General features: G+C 42.3%; 1 protein-coding gene across 2 annotated transcripts; it reads left to right on the top strand.

Annotated features, from left to right (window-relative positions):
- Positions 1-1,843: 1,843 nt before the first annotated feature.
- Positions 1,844-26,997, top strand: TMEM19 (transmembrane protein 19). 2 transcript variants are annotated; one of them, XM_043879485.1, is made up of 6 exons: positions 1,844-2,472; positions 4,376-4,489; positions 13,481-13,618; positions 14,012-14,266; positions 15,417-15,626; positions 17,507-21,784. In XM_043879485.1, exons 1-6 carry the CDS (start codon positions 2,343-2,345, stop codon positions 17,668-17,670), a joined length of 1,011 nt encoding a protein of 336 aa, XP_043735420.1. In that variant the 5' UTR covers positions 1,844-2,342; the 3' UTR covers positions 17,671-21,784. The 2 variants fall into 2 exon arrangements, with proteins under 2 accessions (XP_043735420.1, XP_043735430.1); XM_043879495.1 differs by lacking the exons at positions 15,417-15,626; positions 17,507-21,784 and adding an exon at positions 26,810-26,997.
- Positions 26,998-27,086: the final 89 nt, after the last annotated feature.

Raw genomic sequence — 27,086 nt, forward strand, 5'->3', positions numbered from 1 at the left:
CAGCAATAATTGGACATCGGAATAAATGGAAGACCACTATTCATTTGAAGAGTCAATCACTGATACTGTTATTATTTAAAACGCAAATTTAGCTAACATATTCATGAGCAAGAAAATCATCCCTGACATTCAGGAACTAGCCTGACACAGGCTGGACTTGAGTGTTGTCAGAAGATGGCCGGACACAGGTTTCCTATTGGAGATAAAAATCTCATAGAACAGGATCAGGCAAGAACACCCTACGACCACACTGATATGAAGGGGAAAAATAAGCAATACCAGTTCATAACTTTGTCTAAGCAAAGACAAAAACAAGGTCACTTATTAATAATAACTCTACCCAGTAGTCTAGCATCACTATGATTGGCCAATATGTTTTCTGAAGTAATCCAATTGTTTACCTGTGTGGAACAGACCCAGACTACAGTGGGCACATAATCTCTGCAAAAAGACTATATATGCATGTAGTAAAAGAAGTCCATTACTATTTAGTCCTACTTCACAAATGTGGTTCTCAGGTAATTAATCACATGCTTCCCTGGTGGCTCAGCTGGCAAATAATCCGCCTGTAAATTGAGGAGACTGCTTGGATTCCTGGGTCAGGAACATCCGCTGGAGAACGGACAGGCTACCCACTCCAGTACTCTTAGGCTCAGCTGGTAAAGACTCCGGCTGCAATGCGGGAGACCTGGGTTGGGAAGATTCCCTGGAGAAGGAAAGGGTTACCCACTCCAGTATTCTGACCTGGGGAATTCCATGGACTCTGTAGTCCATGGGGTCGCAAGAGTTGGAGACAACTGAGCGACTTTCACTTACTTACCAAAGGAAAGCGTTTTAAATAGTCTTTGCATATAACACTGTGTTTTCAATAAGTAATTACTCTTAACAGGTTAAAACACATTTGGGTACTACGTCTGAAAATGAGTTGCTGCTGGCTACACTGTCAGCAATTAGCGGGGAAAGTTCAGAATATTATGTAATTATCAATTACTGATAACTCAGCAAACAAAAATAAACTTCAAATAAAATGTGAAGTCACAAGATTCAGATTTTTAATGCTGACAAGCTGTTGAGCTTTCTAAGTGAACTGACTGAATTCACAGACTTCAAATAGGAGACGTGTGGGAAAAGATTTCCCACAGTTCCAGATAGTAACTATTTGAGAGTTCAGTAACAGGAGCTATGCTGAGCTATCTGTGTATCTCCAGTGGCCAACAGTGTCCAGCACCTTACAGAACGACCTTGTTTTTAAACGACGTTCTCAGTCAAAATTCCCCTTCTACAGCCCAATATATCCCTTTCCCCCGAGAAAGTCCGTTAATATTGAATGGCATGAACAATTCATCCGAATTTGATGCTTGACATGGACTTAACTGGATCTCAATCCACTTGCCTTCATTCCTCTTAGTCTCATGGTGGCGGTTTCACTTTTCAGCGCTTGGGTATGACCTCAAACGCAAGACCTTTATAGGGTGTTCCAGTTGCCTAGATTCTAAGAAGCATTGCTAACGCAAAGGGCACTATCGAAGGTACTCGCTTGCGGGAGCCTCCAGGCCTGCCTGCCCTTGGAGCCGCCCTTTAAACGCTCGCGTGAGCGAGGCCACGCCCGCGGTGGCCGCGGAGCATGCGCACAGGAGGCGCATCTTGGGCGCAAACGAGAGGGCAGGCGCGGGCGGAGCTCCGGGGCCCTGCGCCCGGCCGGCTGAATCAGGCCTCTGGAGCCGCGCGGGCGGCGGACGAGAGGGCAGGCGCCGGCGGAGCTCCGACGTCCTGTGCCCGGCCGGCTGGACCAGGAGTCTGGAGCCGCGCGGGCGGCGGACGAGAGGGCAGGCGCCGGCGGATCTCCGGCGTCCTGTGCCCGGCCGGCTGGATCAGGCCTCTGGAGCCGCGCGGGCGGCCGTGCGGAGCGACCACCCGCGGTCGGGCGCGACTCGCAGCCGGGACACCCCGCGTCCTAGTCCCGCGTCCCGCCCCTTCGCGCCGCGGGCGCCCGGCCTCTGCGCACGGGCGGGCGGGGAAGGCGGAGGTCGCCGCCCCGGGCCTCTGGTTGGCTGCCCCCGCTTCCCTTTCCCGTGCGCGGCGGCGAAGTTCAGGTGTGAAGTGACGGAGCTCTGCGAGCGGGCGCTCCTCGCGGGTGCGGCTTCATCTCCTCGCCTAAGCTCCCGTGGCAGTACTCAACCCAGTATCTAGAGACAGTTTCGGGCTTTGTTGTTTTCCGGACTGGTGGCAAATGTTTGCATTTATGTTCGCCTCTGTACGAATGTTTTGCTGGCCACTTAACTGACTTTATTTTTCTCCGAAACGCGAGATAGTTTCTTCCCCAGGTGTTTATATCATTTTTCATGCGAGATCTTGACGACAATACGTACAAAAAATACATAAAGATGATAACTAATATAGTTATATTGAGCCTGATCATTTGCATTTCTTCAGCTTTCTGGATTATGTCTATGACTGCAAGCACCTATTATGGTGAGTATGAATGTTCTAATTTGTCTTTAATCGGTGAAATTTAGAATGTCCCATTTTGAAGGCCAAAACTCATATCCTCTGAAGGGTTATAAACTGTTGTGTTTATTTAACTTCTGTGGCCTGACTTGGATTTACTAACATGGAAATATGCAGTGCCTTGAACGTTTTAAAGCTTTTAATAAATATTGCTTGTCATACCAGTTATACCTGTTCCAAAATATGTTTTATATTTTATGTAATTGTTACGTCTGTCTTGGTGAAAAGCAAGTGAAGTGAAACATAATTTTGCAAAGCAATTGCAGTGGTACTTTTAATAAGAACATTCATAAAGTTCATCAGTTTCATGTGTCCGGTAAAAAAAATGAAAATAAACGACACAGTGTTCACATTTGGAGATTTGGAAGATTTGCCTGCTGTTTGGTCACTGCCAAAGACCAAAATTGTTTTAAAGCCTGAAACCAATTTGCATAAATACAAGGTACTCTGAACTCAAAACTTGAAGGTTTTGAAGCTGGTGTAGAGCACAAGTATGCTTTTGTACAGATTCCTTGATACCCCTTTATAAAAACGGAATACTGTTCAGTTGAAAGGAAAAGTGAAAAATAGAGTGAGAACGTAAACTCTTTTAAATGGTTGTAAGTGACTGCCATCTTAGACCTTAGTCGTTTTGCAAAGAAATGTGTGAATAATCTAGTGAGTGTTTTCCAAGCTACAGATTTCTGGCTGCTCATTCATGATTCCCAGTAGGGGACGATGGCTGGGGGAGGGAGGTAAGTAAGTAACACTGGCAGGTTAACTATGACTTGAACTAAATAGAGTAAGCCAGGATTTGTAAATTGAAGTGGCCCCTTGGGACCAGGCACCTAATGCAGGTAAGTGAAGCTGTCCAAGGCTCTTCTTTGCGTGTTAAGCACATGAGAACAGTTTGCACTTCTAGAAATAGGATTTTCCCAGTTTTTTTTTTAATGTTTCACCCTCTTTGTCTTGCATTTTCCTTTTTTTTTTTCATTTTTTAAAATTTTTATTGTTTTAGTTGATGTACAATATTATATGTTACAGGTGTACAATAAAGTGAGTCATAATTTTTAAAAGTTATGCTCCATTTATAGTTATTATAAAATATTGACTATAACATTTCCCAATTTTCAGTAGAAATGTGGGCACAAACAATATTCATGTTTGTTTTTTTTTCATGTTTTTCTTGACTATAATCATTTTATATTAAAGGGGCGAGTTTACATGGTATCGCCATGAATGGTCTAAAGGAGGTTGTTTCTCTTCCCCTGTAGTCAGTTCTGCCATGTGAGCCTGAGCATCCAGGTTTTAAAACAGGAAACAAGAGTCTGGATTTTTTTATACTAAATTTCCTAATCTTTATTGACTCAATTATCTGAAAAAAATTATGCTTGCCAAAACAAAACAAAGGATGCAACCTTTGGAAAAATCAGTTGCTAACCTTTGAATCCTGAGGTGTGTATGTAGCCTGTGGGAATGTCACCTTTTTAAAAAAATCTCTGTGAAAGGCAGAGAGAGGAATAATTGGATCCTGTTTAAAAAAAAAAACTAGATCCTGTTTGTTCTCTGCAGTTCTTGAGGTTGAATACATGCCTCCTTTCCAAAGAAAGAACCAGAAATGCATTTCACATCTTCAAATATGTATCAGATACCTGTTATTATAAATAGTTGTAAATGGTTATCAAAACTTAGACAGGACTTATTTTGTCACTCACCAGTAGGATTGTCTCTCTTGAGTTTCAACGTAAATATTTTACTTTGGTGGCTTCATCTCAGTTTCTCTACTTAGAACAGTATTTTAATCCAGAATACAGTTATCAAAGCTTGCACCCAAGACTAACCTGTGTAGGCTTGACACAATTTATGCTCTACTTCTGTAATTTTTCAGGTAACTTTCAGCCTGTTTCTCCTTGGCGTTGGCTGTTTTCTGTTGTTGTTCCTGTTTTGATCGTCTCTAATGGGTTTAAGAAGAAAAGTCTAGATCACAGTGGGGCTTTAGGAGGTATGTTTTTCTTTTGAACGTTTGGCATATAATTGCTTATGTAATTTAAATGGGTGGTTTCTAAATTCTGAACATATGAGACTATAAACCACAATGTTACTTCGTGTAGACAATAATAAAGTTATGCCTTGCTCGCCATTCCTATTCTGCCAGAATTTCAGATACTAACATATCCTTTCAGTGTGACAAACAAATTGAACTTCGTAGTTGATAACAAGTAAATTAGTGGGATAGACTTTTGAGGACCTTGATTATTCAGCTTCTGAGTTGGATTAAATTTTCTGCAGGCAGAAACATGGGAGCATTTTACCTCAAAGTAAAGTGTAGCAGCCATTGGGAAGGATGTGCTCAGTCGTGGCCAGCTCTTTTCGACCCCAAGGACTGTAGCCGGCCAGGTTCCTCTATCCATGGGATTCTCCAGGCAAGAGTACTAGAGCCAGTCGCCACTTCCTGCTCCAAGGGGTCCTTCCCTGTCCAGGGATCGAACCCACATCTCGTGCATCTCCTGCTTTGCAGGCAGGTTATTTTCCCCTGAGCCACCTGGGAAGCCCATTTTGGGAAGAATAGCACTTGGAAATTACTATTAGTACCTCAAGTGGAGTAGTCCCAACTGAGTATTCTCAAATCTTCAGGATTGCGATGAGGACAGGCCATTTATTTCTTCTTCTGGCAGATATTTATTAAGCATTTACTGTGTGCCGCTCTTCTAGAAACTGGAAGTATAGCTGTGAACAAAGGCAAGGTTTCAGATTTTATGGAACTTCTATTCTTTAGTACAGATAGATTAATAAAATACATAAACCTTTTCATATGTTGATAAAGTTTATGAGAAAAACTAAAGATAATAAAGTGTGAATATTGGGGAATGTGGGACACTTTTCTGTGAATAGGCTCAGGATTAACCTTTGTGTTAAAGAGGTGGTTTTGAACTGGGACCTGAAAAAGTCAGAAATGAGAAGAACTGCAAGAAGCATGTTCCAGGCTTGACAAAACAAGCAGAAAGGCCCTGACATGTTCAAGCCTGGTTTGTTTGGGAGTGAGAATAAGACTCATTCGACTGGAAAAGTCATGAGAGATAAACATTGAAGACAGATGCAATGGCCAGATAATACAGGGCTGCAGAGCACAATAAAGATTTCATCCCAAGCTAGAATCTCCCTGTCTCGAGCCAGAGGAGTGATGGGATCTGATATGACTTTGGGATTTTCATATCCTGCCAACGGTACAAGCCCCGAGACATGAGGATTCCCCTCAAATATGTCCTATAGACTGGGATCACTACACGATGCTGATTATTTAGAACTGGCAGGTCTCGAAGCCGCCTGCCCAGCCTTCAAGAGGCTGCTGATCATTAGCCTTAATGTACTGTAAACGTGCTTTCTCTCCTCTGTGTTCACATACAGCAGAGATTTTATAATGTATTATGAACTAGAGTGGGCCTTCACGGAGGCAAGATAGTCTGATAGGTAAAGGAGCAAGCACTGGAATCAGGCAAGATGAGTTTGAATAATGGCTAGGAAAGTCGTGGGGCTTTGAGAAAGTCACTTAACCTCCCTGTACCTCAGTTTTCTCTTCAGAGAAGAGGGTTTTTAACATCTAACCTAGAAATTAACATGCCATTGTAAGTCAACTATACTTCAACTTTTTAAGGATTCAGAAGATGAATAAATGCTTCCTGTGCATTAAAAGAATCCAGCCTAGAGAAGGACAACACCATGAAAGTGACAGCTTAAGCTCCATGGCACCTCATTTGCAGTAGAACCTTTTAAAGTCCTAGGAAGGGCCCTAGCATTGTGCTCTCATGGTCCTTTTGTTTTGTAAATTTTTCAGGGGTAAAAGATTTAAAAAAAAAAAAAAGTGAGCTTCAAGCCCCACAAAATCTTGATCTACCCCTCATTTCATTCTTAGAGTTGCAGCAAGAATGAAATAACTTCTGTGAAGTTTTTAGCTCAGTGCCTAGACATATAGCCAGCATGTACAGGGTGATTGCCATTATTAGGCACAGGTCCTCAGGGAATGATGCTCATTCTTGTTCTTCAAAACTGAGACACACTCTTTGAGTTCTGTTGAGAAATTGAGAAATCCACTGTTAGCACTTTGAAAGCACTAACTCATCTATAGCAAATAATTTGAGCAGTCTCTGATGGAATATAATAATACAGAGTTATGCTTGCTAGAAATGTTTTTTGTCGGGTAGCCTTGCCTTGGTTTTCATTATTCTTGACCTGTGGGAAGAAGTGTCAAGTTCTTGGAGTGCTGTCTTCCTTTGGCTTCCATGCTGTTTATTGTCCTGTTTTCTTCTCTTACTTTTCTGCTCTCCACATTGGTTTCTTTCCTGCTACCATTTCCTTTTCTGCCTTCTAGCCCTTGGGCCTCTATTCCTCCCCTACTTGGCTTGATTGAGAATTAGAAGATAAGCATTTGAACCCTGGCATTGCCACCTCTCTCTCTGTGAACTTGGCCATGGCACCTATCTCCTCCGAGCCTCACTTTCTTCATGAAATAGGTCCCTGTGGGCTTCTTGGTGACGCTCAAACAAGAAAATGTGTGGGACTTCGTATCTTTTAATCTATGAAGTCTTATACAATAAACTCCCCACAGACAGACTCTATCATATGCTTCTGTGTCCCATGCTTTTTTGAATCGTGCACACTGTTGTAACAGTGCTTGGGAAATACATGTAGATGGATTTTAAAACTCCACTCTTTACCTAATCATTCATTCTATGGAAAGTTGGTATCTTTTTTGTTTGGAGCTTCTTTTCCTCTTAAGGATAAAAAACTACTCTTGATTCAAAGTGTATCATCGTACTTGGGAAATCTGTCCTAACATGTGACTGCAAGTCACTTAAACTTCGTCTTAATGACTATTCCCACCTGTAAAATGAGAAGGGATAATAATGTCTATAGCATTGACTCATCATGAGGAGTCATACATATAAAATGATTAGCATAGGACCTGGCACTTAAAATATATATTTTATAAATGTTAGTATTGTTTTCCTTCCACAATTACTATTATAGTCATAGGGATTTTACTCAGTTTTGCAATAGCATGTCTTTAGTGTGCTTGGAATTGAGAAGAGTTTCAGAACATCCTCAGGATCTGGGTATTTAGAGTGCTCTCCTCCCCTCGAGAGAAAGAAAACCTCTAGAATAAGGAGAGGATGGCAGGCGGGCTTATGTGAGAATGTGCTTGTAACCTGTAAAGCACTGTGCAAGTGATCTGCTCCAAGGAAGTGTTGTCCAGACTAGTTACTCAGCGTTCCTTTGAACATGTCTGTGTAGACAGTTTGTCGTCAGTCTCTTGACAAGTTTAAATTTAATTTCACTTGTCAAGACTCTCGGGTTTAGTGATTTTTGCTTTTTTAAATTCATTCCTACAACAAATATTTAGTTTGCCAGACACTGTCTTGGGCACTGAAGACTAAGTAGTGAACAAAACAGGTAAAAATTTCCATTGTCAAAGAGCTTGCATTTCTAGTCGGGGAAACAGATGAGAAGTAGGAGGTGTTTGAGGCATTTAATCCCCGGAAGAAGATGCTGTGAGGGTGATGGGCGTGCCCAGCCAGTGGGGTGTTGTCAGAAAAGGCCAGTGGCTGTGCTTCATGTGGTCTTACGGAGGTGGCCTCACCTCTTTGGTTATCATAGTTTAGGTACGGTTTTCAATCTTTTCAAATAGAAATCTCATTCTGTCAGGTACCCAGAACTGATCAGAGCCAAAGAAAATGGTTTATGTTGCCCACTGTCACAAAGGACTAATCAATGAGCCAGAGTGCTACTTTATTATTACTCTGATTAAATATAGAACTCCTGGGCCAACTGGGTGCAAACATCACTGTTCAGGTCAGGCCAGTTGAGAAGTCAGCTTTATTTAGAAGGTTGCTTTCCAGGTGGCTCAGTGGTAAAGAATCTGCCTGCCAGTGCAGGAGAATCAGGAGATATGGGTTCCATCCCTGGATGAGGAAGATCCCCTGGAGGAGGAAATGGCAACCCACTCCAGTATTCTTGTCAGGAAAAATCCTACGGACATTGGAGCCTGGCAGGCTATGGTTCATGGGGTCGCAAAGAGTTGGACACAATGGCACAGACACATCTTACTGAGAAACAGTCAGTAATGCAAACACATAGTTCAGAGAGTTCTGACCTTGGTATAGTGTTCAAGTCTGCCAACCTCTGGTTCTCTTGGCCTTCATATTCTATATTTTGGGCTAACCAGCCTTCTTACTGATTCTCACAGTCTTTAGGCAGTAGTATATTTGATATAATTGATTACATTTGAGTTTATTAGAGTAAAAAATTCCAATTGTACCTTTCCCTTTTCTGCCTCCCAGAGATTATTCCCAGGCCCCTTTGGTTGCAATTTTAGGTAACTTTCAGCCTAGAGATCTCTTCAAGAAAATTAGAGATACCGGGGGAACTTCTCATGCAAAGATGGGCACAGTGAAGGACAGAAATGGTATGGGCCTAACAGAAGCAGAAGATATTAAGAAGAGGTGGCAGGAATACAAAGAAGAACTGTACAAAAAAGATCATGGCCAAGATAATCACGATGGTGTGATCATTCACCTGGAGCCAGATCCTGGCATGTGAAGTCAAGTGGGCCTTAGGAAGCGTCACTAAAAACAAAGCTGGTGGAGATGATGGCATTCCAGTTGAGCTATTTCAAATCCTAAAAGATGATACAGTGAAAGTGCTGCACTCAATATGCCAGCAAATTTGGAAAACTCAACAGTTGCCATAGGACTGGGAAAGGTCAGTTTTCATTCCAATCCCAAAGAAAGGCAATGCCAAAGAATGCTCATACTACCACACAATTGCACTCATCTCACACACTAGCAAAGTAATGCTCAAAATTCTTCAAGCCAGGCTTCAGCAGTACGTGAACCGAGAACTTCCAGATGTTCAAGCTGGTTTTAGAAAAGGCAGAGGAACCAGAGATTGAATTGCCAACATCCATTGGATCATCGAAAAAGTAAGAGAGTTCCAGAAAAACATCTGCTTTATTGACTATGCCAAAGCCTTTGACTGTGTGGATCACAGCAAACTGTGGAAAGTTCTTTAAGAGATGGGAGTAACCAGACCACCTGACCTGCCTTCTGAGAAATCTGTATACAGGTCAAGAAGCAACAGTTAGAACTGAACATGGAACAGCAGAGTGGTTCCAAATCGGGAAAGGAGCACATCAAGGTTGTATATGGTCACCCTGCTTATTTAACTTATATGCAGAGTACATCATGAGAAATGCCGGGCTGGATGAAGCACAAGCTGGGATCAGGGTTGCCGGGAGAAATGTCAATAACTTCAGATGTGCAGATGTTAACACTCTTATGGCAGAAAGCGAAGAAGAGCTGAAGAGCCTCCTGATGAAAGTTAAAGAGGAGAGTGAAAAAGTTGGCTTAAAGCTCAACATTCAGAAAACTAAGATCATGGCATCTTGTCCCATCACTTCATGGTAAATAGATGGGGAAACAGTGGCTGACTTTATTTTTCTGGACTCCAAAATCACTGCAGATGGTGACTGCAGCCATGACATTAAAAGACGCTTGCTCCTTGGGAGAAAAGTTATGACCAACCGAGACAGCTTATTAAAAAGCAGAGACATTACTTTGCCAACAAAGATCCATCTAGTCAAGGCTATGGTTTTTCCAGTAGTCATATATGGATGTGAGAGTTGGACTATAAAGAAAGCTGAGCACTGAAGAATTGATGCTTTTGAACTGTGGTGGTGGAGAAGGCTCTTGAGAGTCTCTCGGACTGCAAGGAGATCCAACCAGTCCATCCTAAAGGAAATCAGTCCTGAATATTCATTGGACGGACTGATGCTGAAGCTGAAACTCCAGTACTTTGGCCACCTGATGTGAAGAGCTTATTCATTTGAAAAGACCCTAATGCTGGGAAAAATTGAGGGCAGGAGGAGAAGGGACGGCAGAGAATGAGATGGTTGGATGGCATTACAGACTCAATGGACATGGGTTTGAGTAAAGTCTGGGAGTTAGTGATAGACAGGGAGGCCTGGTGTGCTGCAGTCCATGGGGTTGCAGAGAGTCGGACACGACTGAGTGACTGAACTGAACTGACTGATTCCCACTATCAGAGCTCTTTATAGACAGTGTTGTCTCACTTCCCCAGATGACATCTGCCAGTTACAGAATTAACATGTTTTCAACTCAGAAGGTAGCCATAATCCTTGAGTCTTCACTTTCCTTGAAAGCTTCCCATTGTTACATGTATTAAGTCCTTAGCACTGAGGAACCGTTAGAGATGTTAGAGGTGGGTTGAAGAGGTGGAACAGACATGTGCTGCAGATGGCAGTTACTAATCTAAAAGTTCAGACATAACTGGAAGATACAAAAAATTCTAAGATATTTTTAGACTACATCAAAAAAATCATTCGTTTGAAGCATGTTGCCTTCAATTTATTTCCTCGTTCTGAACCTATCCTCAACTTGAACATTGGTTGCTTCATGTCGTATTTTGTGGTTGAAGTGGAGGGCAGCCCCTTGGAGGAGGGTGGGGCATGGTGGTGGTGAGGGAGAAAGGCACTCTGACTGATACTTCACGTACTTCCGTATGTTTTGGCCTTCCTCCCCGGGACTGGTGTGCTGTGTGCGTATGTGCTCATTCGCTTAGTTGTGCCCAGCTCTTTACAACCCCGTGGACTATAGCCTGCCAGGCTCGTCTGTCAATGGGATTTTCCAGGCAAGAATACTGGAGTGAGTCATCATTTCCTTCTTCAGGGGGTTGGGGGCGGGGCCTTCCTTGATAGCTCCATTGGTAAAGAATCCACTTGCAATGAGGGATACCTGGGTTCGATCCCTGGGTTGGGGAGATCCCCTGGGGAAGGGAAACGCTACCCCCTCCAGCATTCTAGCCTGGAGAATGCCATGGAGTGGGTAGCCTGGGTCAGACATGACTGAGTGACTTTCACTTTTCTCCAGGGGATCTTCCCGACTCAGGAATCAAACCCATGTTTCCTGCATTGGCAGGTGGATTCTTTATCACTGAGCCACCAGGGAAGCCCACTTGTATACTACTTGTGTAATATATTAAAAAACAATTGAAAAGACTTTAAGGTTGGATAACATAATAATATAATTGCAACAATAATGTGATTGTTGAGGTTTTGCCACTGTAACTGCTATTTAATATTATTGCCAATGATAGTAGTTAACATTTATTAAGGACTTCCTATGTGCTGGCTTATATAATAAACATATTATTAAAATTATCTCATTTAACTTTTCACTGTAAGCCAGTGAGGTAGGAATTATTATTAATACACTGATGAGAAATGGAAGCTTAAAGTTAGGTAACATCTAGTTTTTCAATAGTAAATGCAGCAGTTCAGGTTTTAACTTCAGAATGTTCAGCTCCAGAGGTGAAGCATTTTATTACTATTGGTGCTTTATACAGCGTTATCCTGTTTCTTGCACTCTGAATTAAAATGTACTGAACTTAAGTAAAATGCCAATAATCAAGTAATTCAGTGAATGATGAATCAGTCTAGATTGAGCTAACCAATGGAAGGAATTACTTAAGAAATAGGAATCTGGGCCCTTGTTCTGTTATTTAATACTTAAATTATTAAATACATAGTAGCATACTTAATTGTTTAATATCTGTTCTGTTACTTAGTAGTGTTTGTTGTGTTATTTAATAAAAATCTTCATATAGCAAAAATGAATATATTTATCTTAAGAGTTACAGAGAGCAGAGATTGTCCACCATGCAGTTAGGGATGAAGAGGTTGTAGTTAATAATATTACCCTAGCGGGTGGCTGGATAGGGCCAGAGGATTGCTGTGCCTGATTGTGCTCCTCACAGTCTCGGAAAATGCAAGGCTGGAAGGACTTGCATATGCATGAATATGTATATGCATGTACATGCATATGTATATGCATGAATATATATGCATGAGTGTATATTTGTATGTGTGTATTCACTTGCTTTGTCCACAAAAAGCAAATACATCTCAGTAGACATGGATAGACCATGAGCCTAGATTTTGACCTCTAATATCCATTCCCCACTTTCTCCAGAGCTCCTCGGAGAAATGGCTGCTTTCAGGGCTGGGGCAAAGTAGGTTTAAGATGAGCCCCAAGCATTCTGTTATGCCAGAAAGAAAAGAAATGCTTTAAATATATATATAGAGAGATCATGTCACATGAATACAGTTTTGTCTATTTTGTGTGTTTTGTCTGATATTGGTATAGCCACCCCTGCTCTCTTTTGGTCACTTATTTGCATGGATTATCTTTTTCAGTTCTTTTACTTTCACCCCATTGTATTTTTAGATTTAAAGCAAGTCTCTTGTAGTCAGCACATAGTTGGACCAGTATTTTTATCATTTTGCAGTCTCTGTTTTTTTGATTGGATCACTTAACCCATTTACATTTAAAATAATTACTAATAAGGAGAGACTTACTTCTGTCATGTTGGAATTTGTTTTCTATCTGCCTCTTTCTCCCAGATTCACTCTTGGATGGTCTATTTACTGAATTTTTTGTAAAGTGGAAAAAATATCCCAGATATGAAGGGAAAATGTAAAAAATAGAAACTTGAAAGACTGTGCTGCTGCTAAGTCACTTCAGTCGTGTCCGACTCTATGCGACCCCATAGACGGCAGCCCACCAGGCTCCCCCGTCCCTGGGATTCTCCAGGCAAGAACACTGGAGTGGGTTGCCATTTCCTCCTCCAATGCATGAAAGGGAAAAGTGAAAGTGAAGTCGCTCAGTCATCTCTGACTCTTAGCAACCCCATGGATTGTAGCCTACCAGGCTCCTTCGTCCATGGGATTTTCCAGGCAAGAGTACTGGAGTGGGTTGCAATTGCATACTGTTTGGTAATGTCTTAGTTGGTAAAAATGTAAATATATTAGAAATGAACATTTCCAGTTTTAATATGAAAATAACTGAAAAAATTCATTCTTTTTTTTCACAGTGTTAGTGTATGGCCTAAGTGTAATTTTGTATATATGTGTTTCTTTCAGGGCTCGTGGTTGGCTTTATCCTAACCATTGCAAATTTCAGCTTTTTCACCTCTTTGCTGATGTTTTTTCTTACTTCCTCAAAACTTACTAAATGGAAGGGAGAAGCAAAGAAACGTCTAGATTCAGAATACAAGGAAGGTAAAATGAATTATATTTAATGTCACTTAAATTAGTAACTTTTATTTCATCTTAACATATCATAAGCTTTTAATCAGAACCTATTTAGACTCATGAAACATAAATTTTATATGAGAATTACTTAAAGTAGTGGCCTGATATAGTTTATTATTACTTTACCATGATAGCAAGAACACCAGAATTTTAGAAGTACTGAAGTCTATCATTAATTATTCTGAAACAATATAGAATGTGGGCAGTGTTATCATCCCACTGTTAGTCATTTTAAACATTGTGGTCATTTTTCTTTTCTTAACTTTCACAGTGTAAATAGGAACAGTTACAGGTGACTGTGTGGTCTTCCCCCTGAGGGGGAAGCATCCTTGTCCTCCTCGCTTTCTTGTTGCACCCCAGGTGGGCAGAGGAACTGGATCCAGGTGTTCTGCAATGGGGCTGTGCCCACGGAGCTGGCCCTGCTGTACATGATAGAAAGTGGCCCCGGGGAGATCCCGATAGACTTCTCCAGACAGCACACTGCTTCCTGGATGTGTTTGTCTCTCTTGGCTGCGCTGGCCTGCTCTGCTGGAGACACGTGGGCTTCAGAAGTTGGCCCTGTGCTGAGTAAGAGCACGCCAAGGCTGATAACGACCTGGGAGAAAGTTCCAGTTGGTGAGTCTTTATTGAAGTTTCTTTTTTAAAAAAAAAACTGAACAGGGACTTCCCTCGAGATTCAGTAGTTAAGACCCGAGGTTCCACTGCAGGGGATCCGGGTTCCATCTGTAATCAGGGAACTAAGATCCCTCATGACACACAGTGTGGCCAAAAAAAAAAAGCCTCTTGATTTATCGTGCTTATTATTTAAAAGCCTTTTAAGAGTTTCAGTTTGGGGGTCTCCCCTAGTGGTCCAGTGGCTAAGACTCCATGCTCCCAATGCAGGTCTGAGTTCAATTCCTGGTCAGGGAACTAGATCATGCATGCCACAAGGAAGACTGAGGACCCCACATGCCAAAACTAAAACCCAGAGCAGCCAAATAAACAAATAATTTTTAAAAAAGAGAGAATTTCAATTTTCCCCCTTAATTGGAAAATGACTATAGGCTATTTAAACTGGTGATAATAAGTAGTAGTTGCAGGAAGTGTTAATAACTCCTAGATAAATTGTATGGAAACATAGAGCTTGACCTGCGGGGCTTATCAGTAGGAAGGGAAAAGGAAAGAAATGATAGAGTATCTCTTGGGAGCCTGTTATGTGGTCAGTGCTTCGGTGTATATCTTATTTTCCCATTGTTGTTATCAACTACTGCTACCGATGATAATAATAATACTACTAGTGCTTTATCATCATCTCCTCCTCTTTCTTCTCCTTTTTCCTTCCTTTTGTCCCCTTCATTATCAGCAGCAGCAACATAACAATTAATATATTTGAGTACCTGCTCGGTGCAAAGCAGTATTCTAACTGCTCTCCATTATTACTGTTTACTCTTAATAATCATGTACATTGGTCCTTTTATTTTTTATATCTCACAAACAAGTAAACTAAGGCATAGAGAAGTTACCTAACTTCATCACAGTCACCAAGCTTGGAAATGACAGAACTGAGATTGAAACCAGGCAGCCTGGCTCTCCTCAACTCACTGCTGAAAATGTCAGGAATTATTGAGGAGAAACGCCTCTTTTCTAAGTAGGAGGGTCTTTGGATTGCATCAGAGTGAACCCTTTCTTTGAGTTGGTTTTGATTAGACAGGTAACAGATGTTTTGCTTCTTACTTCCTGTGTTGGTTGATTCTTTGCCAGCTGATTTTCCCATGTTCTTCTTTAGGCACCAATGGAGGAGTGACGATGGTGGGCCTTGCCTCCAGTCTTCTTGGTGGGACCTTTGTGGGCATCGCTTACTTCCTCACACAATTGGTTTTTGTTAACGATTTAGACATTTCTGCTCCCCAGTGGCCAATTATTGCATTTGGGGGTCTGGCTGGACTACTAGGATCAATTGTGGATTCATATTTAGGAGCTACCATGCAATTTAGTGGTAAGAACATAACCCTATTATTGCAACTTATTGGTGTATTAAAGAAATGAGGACTTGGCCACACACAGTAGTAGCAGTGCCTAGCTGCTTCAGAGAAGATATGTTTTAGACATATCTTAGATATGTCATGTTTATGGACAAAAAATTCTAGGACTGTATTTTTGACTAATTGTAAACAAGTTATTTTAGTTTCTTTTTGTGGAAAGCGGAAAGCATGACAACAGAGATATTTAATGTAGGGTTGTTCTTTTCACCCACACTGCTTGTTGATTGCTAAAGGTCTGATCATGACACTGAATAAATGTGTCCTTAAAACCAAAAGAAAAGAGACAGGGGCTTCCTTGGTGGTGCAGTGGGTAGGAGTCTGCCCAGCAGGGCCGGAGACACAGGTTCGATCCCTGATTAGGAAGGTTCCACATGCCATGGAGCAGCCGGGCCTGTGCAAGAGCCCATCCTCTGCAACAAGAGAAGCGGCACAGCGAGGAGCCAGCACACTGAAACGAAGAGACGCTCCCACTCTGCACAACTGGAGAGAGCCCATGCAAAACCGTGAGGCCCAGTGCAGCCAAAACCGAAATAAATGTGTTTAAAAAAAGAGAAAGAAGTGGGAAAGAAATATGGAAAAGGAAAAAAGAGAAGATAATAAAAACAATCCCAAAGACACAGATTGTTGAGGGAGCCAGAATAATAGGGCAAAGTCTCTAATACAATTTTGAATTTCTTATTCTTTTGTGATAAACTGACTGAAAGAGAATTACTCCCGCAGAGCAATGAGTAGAAGCTGTACAGGGAATGATCATGCAGGAGACAGATGCATTTGCTTGTGGGATTTTCATCCCAGGGAAGCAGAATTTGGGAGTCAGATCACTCTTATGCCCCTCTTTCCATTTGTTTTCCAAATCCATTGAAGAAATAATTATTCTGCTAACCTGACGCTACACAGATGATGTGCTTTTCTACTGTGACGTCCTGCCTGCTGGTCCTGCACCAAGATACATAAGCGTTTTCTCCAGCATTTTCTGTGCTTTGCACCTAAGGCTCTCCTGTCATGTCAGTGTACCGACTTGTTCCCTTTGGTGTGTCTTGGCTCCAGCCTCTGACCAGCCACATGTTCTCCTTTGATTCATACAGTGAAGAGGCTGGAAGTCTCCAGACGGTTCCCCAAACACAGTGCTCCCAGTTCTCTTCATGCCCTGGTGTAATCTCTTTCCACCAACAAAACATCTGTGCTCTCAGCTTCATTAGTCTTACCTAGATGCTGGGAGGAAGCAGTCAGATTTTAATTTATACTAAAGGGTCAGTAACCATACACACAACACATTACACCTTTTATGTTAAAGAGCCTAGGTTTTATTCTAAACTGAGTTCTAACTTGGAAATTTCTGATCATATTGAGTAGGTTGGAAAAAAAACTGTGGGCTGGGGGCCAGATTGGATTCATCTCTGTGTGCCTCCTTTGTGTGAGCTCCTTGCTGGGCCTCTTAGTGTCTATTGTAGAGGTTGCAAAGGTGACCCCTGCTCTCAGGAGCCTTCCATGTGGTCTTAGAGGGGAGCCCCCAGGAAGGCAAGCCCAGTCTGCCAGTTTCACGCCACCTCTGCTTTTCAAGGCCTTCCTTCTCCTTCTGAAAGAACTCCAGCATTGTTGAGAGACCAGTATTGAGGCGTACTGAGACCCATTTCTTCAAGGAAGCCTTTTGTAACCACGGGTTCCATCTCACTCACCATGTGGGTTATCCACTAAAGTCATTCTTTGAATGGCCGAGAATCTTTGCAAGGTTATCATCTTTAGAGGAGAAAGCTAATTTGGTTTTTTTTTTGCTGTTGTTTTTAAAATCAAGTCATTTGGATTTTCCACTTCATTCGCTCCTTTTTCATTCCAGGTTTGGATGAAAGCACTGGCATGGTGGTCAACAGCCCAGGGAAGGAGGTGAAGTACATAGCAGGGAAACCCATTCTCGACAACAATGCCGTGAATCTCTTTTCTTCTGTCCTCGTAGCCCTCTTGCTCCCAACAGCTGCTTGGGGTTTTTGGCCTAGACAGTGAACTTTATTTCATTTACCAAAGTTAAAACTATGATGAGTTTAGCTAAATTTGCAATTCCAAGTTTTATGCCAAGAAGAATACCTATAATGACAAAGCAGAAGTGCCAGTTCCTCCTCTAGTCCATTATTGATGGCATGTCAGTTTTCCTCCCTGTAATGCGTTTCTAATAGCTAATATCTTCCTGGTGAAAGACAATACTCAATTTAGCTACTTTTCTTCTGCTGAATGGAACTTGAACAGTGAAGTTATAACGTCCCAATATATTGAACTGAAAGTTCCTACATGGTAGATACAAATTTTGTTTATTTAAATCAGCAGAGGGACTAAAAGTGATAAAATTTTTAAATGGTTGAGTTGTGATGGAGAAATGTCTCCATGCCACTTACCCAGATGTTGTATTCGTTTTAAGTATTGAAACGAATGCGTGCGGAGGCCTGCGTTAAGTGTAGTATCTTGGGCTTCTCCCGTCACCTGCCACTTATTACTGTGAAAAGTGTGGAGCGTGGTTCCTGGTGAGCTGCAACGTCTTCCCCACTTTTGTTCTTCCTTCCTCAGAGTTAGTGATGGAAAAAAAGTAAATGTCTTTTTCATGTGACCATTAGAACGCACACAAAAAAGATTATTTTTAAGTAAAAGCAAAAGAGAGATCTGAGATCTAAAAAATGTGCACCTTACTATATATTTCAGTTGGTCTCTGAGCAGAAGTTATCTTAAACTTAATAGCTTTAAGGCATTTTGTAGCCTTCTTTGAAATTTGTCTATGAATGTGGTTTACATTGGCATCTTGACCAGTGAGAGTCACTGGAAAATTAGTGCAATTATTCTTTCATTTGCTGTCCTAGAATTCACTGGAAGATGCTGTGATTTCCTCTACTATAGCCTCAACCAAAGTGAATTCTACTTTTCACTTACGTTCTTCAGTTTGATGTATGTGCTAAAGGAGTTTAATATAGTATGGATTATTGTGCTAAAAGTATTTTGAAATATCTCTCATGTGATTTCAATATCTTTTTTCCCTTGCGCCTTGTGCATTCATAGAAAAATTGAGGAGAGATTGATGAATAAGCCACTATCAGAGTGGAGAAAGCTTAGAATTCTTTATTGGTGACTGCTTCAGTGATTATCTAGAAATGACTTGGTTCAGGAAGAATTTTTAAAAAAAAAAAGTTGACAGACTTAAGCCTTAAGCCAAGCAACTCAGTGGGTCTCAACCTGTCTGCTTTGTGTATACATTGACATCACCTGAGCATCTTTTTAAAGAAATACTTATATCTGCGCTTCTTCCAAAATTTCTGACTTATGTGGTCTAGGACACAGACTGAGTATTGGGACTTTTTAAAGCCCTGGCTGCACCTTAGAATTGTGTAGGGAATTTTTAAAAACACTGTTGTCAAGGCCGCTCTCTAGACCAAGTAAATCAGAATGTCTGAAAGTGAGATCCATGCATGGGTTATTTTTAGAAAACTCCCTAGGAGGGTCCAGTGTTTAAACAGTTTGAAAACAATGAAATAGGAATATGCTGTCCTCAGTCACTCAGTCATGCTTGACTCTTTACAGCCCTATGGATGGACCGTAGCCTGCCAGCCTCCTTTGTCCATGGGATTTTTCCAGGCAAGAATACTGGAGTGGGTTGCCATTTCCTCCTCTAGAGGAACTTCCCAACGCAGGGATCGAACCCACTTCTCCTGTGTCTCCTGCTTCGGCAGGCAGATTCTTTACCACTGAGCCTCTAGGGAAGCCCCAAATTAAGAATACCTTTATACAAATGTCAAATCATTTTGTTGTACACCTGAAATTAATGTTGTATGTCAATTATAGTTCAATAAAAATGAAAAAAGAATACCCCATACCTGAAATTCTCAGAAGAGTGGGGCTTTTCATTTTTATGCAGACTGCTGTTAGCAGCAGCACTAGCTGCTGCCTTTATGGATGGGTAGCTTCTGGTAATACAGAGTCTTGCGTGACTTCCCACATCATTGCTCTGTCATTTTTTTGAGTGCAGCTTGTGTGTTCCTAGAGCTGTTCTAACATTCCTCTTTTCTCTTTTCCTGGAGATTTAGCCTCATGACGTTCTTTAGGGCAGACATACTCATTGGAACCATTTTGGGTTTGGCGGAGTCACCACATTGGTAACAGTTTGGGGACGTATGCTTTACAATCCTTTATTTGAAAACCAAGGGCTAGTTGTGTCTTGGAATCAAAATTTTTCAGATTTTAGACAAGTGATAGGGTAAATATAAAATATTTTACTTAAAACTGTGCAAAGAGTCTAGAAGGGCACCCATTACCAAATACACTGATATTTCTGTGGTGAATATATGAATACCACCAATAAATGTGGTAACTAAGGACTCTTGAGTGCCTCAGATCAGGTCAGATCAGTTTTTGTCACAGAATTTAGGAAGAAATTCTCTGTTTGCAGAGCATGTTTGGATATGATAATTGTAGACTTTTAAAAAATGTGCGTTTTTAAAAAAAAAAATTTCCATGTACTAGATATTTTACTGTAACAAATAAACAATTTATGTAAAAAATGCTTTTCATGGAAGGAGCTCCATGGAGCCATTTAAACTAAAATAATATGTGTACTGCTGCCTACCTAGGCAGCCTAAAGGCATACGTTCTATTTCTTGCCATACTCTCACACAGTAGAAAAGAACAAGGTGTATGTGGCTCAGGGCAGCTCCTAAAGGATATCTGAAGACTTCAAGGAGTATTATTTGAAGGCTTATCAAAGGAAGCCATCAGGAGAACAGTGAACTGATAAGACCAATCATTCCGTTCTTAGCTTTTCTCATCCCTTAAGTTATCTATGCCTTGGCCTGGGTGCGTATGGTGGTGGTTTAGTTGTTAAGTCATGTCCAATTCTTGCAACCCCATGGACTGTAACCTGCCAGGCTCCTCTGTCCATGGGATTCTCCAGGCAAGAATACTGGAGTGAGTTGCCATTTTCTTCTCCAGGGGATCTTCCTGACCCAGGAATCGGTATCTCTTTCTTTTTTCTAGCTGCTTTACCTGTAGGATGCTGGCTCCAGAAATGCCAACCTCATCCCCATTAGGCATAGACGTAGTATAAAGAAAAATCACGTGAGTTGACATGTTGTAAATGTTGCCACATGCCCGCAGCGCAGACAGCTGCTGCCTGTCTGTCCCGTGGACGTCCTGGGGCTCCATCCTCTGGTGTTCCTGACACCCCGCAGTGAGAGGAGACTGCTTGGCCAGCAGATCCCAGGCGACTTGCAAGAGCTTTCAGCGTGCATGCACAAATGTGCAACTGCACCATGGAGTCCTGTTGCTTTAGCTTCAAATGGTTCTGAACATTTAAAAAATAAGTGTTCAATATATGTTAATTAAGTTGTTTGAGCCTAATCAGCTTTCCCATTTAAGAGTCAATAAAAGTTGATGATCAGGAACATATTTCTGGAAGAAAATTAAAAAACCGGTTTGGTTACCTGAACTTTACAGGACTGCCATGACGCCAGTGTTTCTCAATCGTGTGACACAGTTCTAATGGCTTTGGAACTAATGAATCAGGAAGTGATTGTAGAAGGGGTAGGGTTGAGGCGGATTAACAGGGCAAAGCTTCTGAATTTATTTTTTCTGACAATACATGTTAATTCCCTTTCATTTATCATAACCACATCCTTCAAAACTTATTTTATACATGTGGCAACTCTTTTTTTAATGTTTGGATTTTTTTTAATGTGTAATTAATACTCTGAATCTATCCTTTTTAAAAATTATAACACTAGAGGTAAACTAAAATATCCTTTGCCTCCACTACCTCCTCAACAAATCTAGCTTTCTCCCACCTTCCCCAAGATAACAGCTGTTAGTAATTTGAGATATTTTCTAGATGTTACTTGTTTGGGATGTATTTTAATGTATATTAATCAGTCAGATTTTCTTATAATTTGCACTGTCATTTTGCTGCTTCAAGTCAGGTACTTATACCCAAGAAACACCTATTTAGGAAAAATGATTAGAAGGATGTATACCAAAATATTAATGTGTTATCTGTTATGATTATAGATTATTTTTATTTTTGAAATAATTTTTTAAGTTTTTGATCTATTATTTACAATAAAGCTACTGTTAAATACAAAAATAATTTTAAATACATCTCTATGAGGTTTTTGTTTTTGGCTGTGTCGTGCTTCTTGTGGGATTTCAGTTCCCTGGCCAGGGATTGAACCCAGGCCTCAGCAGTGAAAGCGCCAAATTCTAATCCCTGGACCACCAGGGAATTCCCTAAATACTTTTCTAAAAGTCTGCAATCAAATAAGTTTCTTCTGCAAATGAAAAAAATGCTCAGAGTAAACAAAATAATCTCTGGGAATAACCCCTCTTCCCCACCACCCTTCCCCATTGTTATTTTAAATGGTATTCCCTCTCTTTGTAAACAGCCCTATTAGTAATGAATTTGAAAAGTAAAATGGGGTTTCAAGCAACATAAATCCAGTCATCCAACGGTCACCTGCTGTCTTTATGCTTCAGGCACTGTGTTCTGGATCTAATGAATCAAAGATGACTGGAAAAGGACTGTGCCCTCCAGGTCTGATAAGAGTGGGGAAGACAGATGTGTGTAACTAGCATGTTGAATAAATATGACATGTGGACTGTGATTTAAGCAGCTTTAGTTTTGTCTTCTATTGGCCCTTCAAACTTCCCATAACCTTATATAGAAATGTGGACATTTGCCATGTGAATAGCAAGCTGTGAATGAACATTTCTTATTCCTAGAAACAGGTGGGAGAATGGGTGAACTCTCAGAGAGCAGAAAACCACATTACCCTTTCCCACTGCAGGCTTCCAGCTGAAGCAGGTTCAAGCTGAGAGTGGGGATTTGGTGGGGGAAGATTTTTTTGTATGTTTTGCTTTTATTTTTTAACCCAGGTTGTGCTATTCTAAATGCTGAATTGAGACTGCTGATAAACTCAAGTTTTGCTGATGCTGGTTGACTGAATGTTTATATGGCCTCACATGTTGAGATCGTAACCTCCAGTGTGATGGTGGTAGGAGATGGGGCTTCAGGAGGTGACTGGATCATTGATCCTCCTGAATGGGATCGGTGCCTTATAAAACAGACGCCAGAGAGCCCTCTTGTCCTCTCCACCACATAAGAACACTTGAGAAAATGGCCATCTGCAACCCAGAAGGGGGTCCTTAACGGAATCTGAGCTCGTTGCCACCCTGATCTTGGACTTCTAGCCTCCAGAACTGTGAAAAGTAAATTTCTGTTGCTTGTAGGTCACCCAGTCTCTGGTACTTTTGTTACAGCCATTGGAACGGACTGAGACACTGGTGTAGAAGTGGGAAGGGAGACAGAGGTAGGAAGAAAATAAGTCTGCAATGATAGTTTTGGTTGTCTAGGCATGGCAGATAGTGACTGCAGCCATGAAATTAAAAGACGCTTACTCCTTGGGAGAAAAGTTATGACCAACCTCAACAGCATATTAAAAAGTAGAAACGTTACTTTGCCAACAAAGGTCCATCTAGTCAAGGCTATGGTTTTTCCAGTGGTCATGTATGGATGTAACAGTTGGACTATAAAGAAAGCTGAGCACCGAAGAATTGATGCTTTTGAACTGTGGTGTTGGAGAAGACTCTTGAGAGTCCCTTGAACTGCAAGGAGATCCAACCAGTCCATCCTAAAGGAGATCAGTCCTGAATATTCATTGGAAGGACTGATATTGAAGCTGAAAGTCCAGTACTTTGGCCACCTGATGCGAAGAGCAGAGTCATTTGAAAAGACCCTGATGTTGGGAAAGATTGAAGGCTGGAGGAGAAGGGGACAACAGAGGATGAGAAGGTTGGATGGCATCACTGACTCAATGGACGTGAGTTTGAGTAAACTCCGGGAGTTGGTGATGGACAGGGAGGCCTGGCGTGCTGCAGTCCATGGGGTCGCAAAGAGCAACACGACTGAGCGACTGAACTGAACTGAGGCATGGCAGATGGCAAATGCTGGTGTTACTGAATGAGTCTCATGTAGGAGGTTAGACTTGGTATTATCCTGCAGGGTGCTTTTTTGGGCTATTTGGAGGTTTCCTGGAAGCACTTCTTCTGGAAGTGCTGGCCAGTCTCAGTGCAATCTCTGGCTTCACCGTCAAAGAGGGAGTCAGCACTTTCTTGCCCTCTGGGGTCCCAGGCAGGGGTTAGTCCCCAGGATGAACTTTGGCGTTAACGTTCTCAGGCATGACTCGGTACTGGCTTGCTCGCTCTCTCCTCTTCTTCACAGTTCTTAACACCAGCAGCTGCATCTGTAGTCCAAGTGGTTCGTTCCATCAGTTATCTGTTGAAGCAAACCGCCCCAGAACTTAGTGGCTAACAGCAAAAGCCATTCATTTGCTCACAGTTTGTGGCTGGCTGTTCGGGTTGAGCTCAGCTGGGCAGTTCTGTTTTAAGTGACGTCAGCTGGGCTCACTCAGCCATGTCTGCCGTCAGTTGACTGGTCAGTGGGGGGCTGGACCGGCTGGTTGTGATGGCTTCGTTTGTATGACTGGCACCTTGATGCTGCCTCTTGACTCGGCTTCTCTATATGACCCGTCTGTCATCCTTTAGTAGGCTTCTTTACCTACTGGAGACAGGCGTTTCCAGACAGCAAAAGTAGGAGCTGCAAGTTCTCCTAAGGCCTTGCCTTAGAAGTCTCATGATGTCATTTCTGCCACAATTATTGGTCCAAAAAGTTAAAAGACTACTTAGATTCAAGGGGTGGAAAAATGTACTCCACCCTTCATGGCAGGAATAGTAGAGTTACATGTGTTAGTCACTCAGTCATGTCCGACACTTTGTGACTCCAGGCTCCTAAGGTGCCCTTCCAGACCCCTCTGTCCATGGGATTTCTCAGGCAAGAATTACTGGAGTGGGTTGCCCTTCCTTTCTCAGGGGAATCTCCCTGACCCCGGGATCAAACCTAGGTCTCCTGCATTGCAGGTGGATTCTTCACCATCTGAGCCACCGGGGAAGCCATACTAAAGGAGAAAGGTGCAGAGGCATGTGATGACATGGCGGGCATTGTTCTAACAATCTCCCACTCTGTTACTTCTCAATTACTGGGCATCTAGCCTTTTTCTGCTGAGGTCATCTTACCAATCAGGTAACCCTATTGGACAGGATTCAAGACAATCTTGTGATAAGGTTTCACCAGGTGAACTTCATGTGCTCCGTGGGAAAAATCCGTGGGTTGCTTTGACAACCCCTGGAAGTGCTAGCCAATCTCAGTGAAATCTCTGGCTTCAACATCAAACAGGGAATTGGGTACTTTCTTGCCCTCTGGAATCCCAGACAGGGCTCAGTCCTCAGGATGAACATTGGCATTAACTTTCTCAGGCATGACTTGGGCACTGGCCTTCCCTCTCTCTCTGAACTAAAGGAAAAACTCTCTCAGGGTACACGTGAAGTTTCCTCCCCAGGTTGAGGATTCACAGCCTGGCTACCACTCCCTCTAAAGAAACTGTTCACTCTCCACACAGAAGCTTCCTCCTCTCTGGCTGCATTTTATAGCTCTGGTCCGGCTGAGGAGTCCAGGCGTTCTGCAGCACGTTTCAGGTTCTCTGTGGAAGGGTGTGTGCCTTAGCCTCAATTCAGTCTCCAGATGCCAGTCATATCATACTTGCATGTCCATCACAACTAGGCATCCTAACACTGTGTGTTCACATACGTTACATTTTAGCCAGGATACAAGGGTAAGACAGAGGCAAGTGGGAACCCTGCCACTAGCTGGTGGTGATCTGAGAACACCCGGCAGAAAACATTAAGTGGAACACTAAAAGATGAGTAAAACTTTGTCAAGTCAGGATGGTGGGGACTCCCTCCCAGAGGGCATGACGACACATCCAAGTACTGAGCTCCACAGGGTGTGGCCTTTTGAGGCACCGTGGCTAGAGATTTGGTACTGACTAAAGACTGAAAACGAAAGCATCAGTCACTCCGTCGTGTCCAGCTCTTTGTGACCCCGTGGACTAGCCTATCAGGCTGTCCACGGGATTCTCCAGGCAAGAATACTGGAGTGGGTGGCCATTCTCTTCTCCAGGGTGTCTTTCCGACCCAGGGATGGAACCCAGGTCTCTTGCATTGACAGATTCTTTACCATCTCAGCCATCAGGGAAGCCCTGGTAGTTTGGAATCTGTCTGTGAAGGACCCTAATATTAACCCTGTGACCTTGGGGCAAAACATAGTCTTTGTGTGTGGAAAATGATATTAATGTGCATACTTTAGTTTCACATATGGTTAATATAAAATCAGTCAATATAAGTAAAAAGCCTCTGGGAAAACCATGTGCCCTAGGCAGAATAATGGTCCCCAGAAGCTGTCCCTGTCCCAGTCTTTGGAGTCTGTGACAACCAGACCTGGTAAAGAAGACTTACAGATTAAGGTTGAGAACTTTGAGGTGGGGAGATTAGCCTGGATTACCCAGGTGAATTCAACTTCCTCACGGGCATCCCTTAAAATGGAAAACTTTTCCAGGCTGTGATCAAAGAAAGAGATGTGACAACAGAAGAAGTCAGAGAGATGCTGGTTTTGCAAATGGATGAAGGGGGCCATGAGCCAAGGAATGTGGACAGCTTCTAGAAGCTGGTGAAGTGAGGACACACATTCTTCCCTGGGGTCTGCAGAAGAATGCAGCCCTGCCGATGCCTTGACTTCAGGACTTTGACCTGCAGAACTGTAAGGCAATAAGTCAGTGTTGTTTTAAGCCAGTAAGTTTGTGATCATTTTGTCATTTTTCAGCAGCCACAGAAAACTAATAGACCATGTGAGCTTTGAATGGCAGCTGGATGCAGTACAAGTCCTGGAGCTAGACTGCCTGGGTTCAGAGCCTAGCTCTGCCACTTACTAGCTGCATGACCCTGTTTACTTAGCCTCTCTGTGCCTCAGATTCTTCATCCATAAAATGGGGCTATTAGTAGCACCTAGCTCATGGTGCTGCTGTGAGGATCACATGAGTTCACCCTTCTAACATACCTAGCACAGTCTCTAGCATTATAATACACAAAAGATAGTTAATGTTATCATTGGACTTCCCAGGTGGCTCAGTGGTAAAGAATCTGCCTGCCAGTGTGGGAGACACAGGAGACTCAGATTCAATTTGGGTTGGGAAGATCCCCTGGAGGAGGGAATGGCAACCCACTCCAGTATTCTTGCCTGGAGAATCCCATGGACAGAGGAATCTTGAGGGCTACAATCCATGTGATCACAAAGAGTCAGATACAACTGGGCAAGTGAGTATGCACACATGCAAATGTCATCATTGCTATTTGACACATCCAAAGTGCCATGCGAAAGCAAGTTATTTCTACTTTTTCTGAATTTTTATTTATTTTCGGCTGTGCAAGCTCTCTGACGCTGCCCTCAGGCTTTCTCTAGTTTCAGCAAGCAGGGGCTACTCCTAGTTGCAGGCTCTCATAGTGGT

This window comes from Cervus elaphus, chromosome 3 (assembly GCF_910594005.1).
Source record: "Cervus elaphus chromosome 3, mCerEla1.1, whole genome shotgun sequence".
Lineage (NCBI taxonomy): Eukaryota > Metazoa > Chordata > Mammalia > Artiodactyla > Cervidae > Cervus > Cervus elaphus.

What these genes read in the sequence shown, in the direction of transcription:
- TMEM19 (XM_043879485.1), top strand. Translation starts at nt 2,343, where the DNA reads ATGCGAGATCTTGACGACAATACGTACAAAAAATACATAAAGATGATA. An exon ending in TCACAGTGGGGCTTTAGGAG is followed by an intron (nt 4,490 to 13,480) that starts GTATGTTTTTCT and finishes TGTTTCTTTCAG; the next exon opens with GGCTCGTGGTTGGCTTTATC. An exon ending in AGCTACCATGCAATTTAGTG is followed by an intron (nt 15,627 to 17,506) that starts GTAAGAACATAA and finishes TTTTCATTCCAG; the next exon opens with GTTTGGATGAAAGCACTGGC.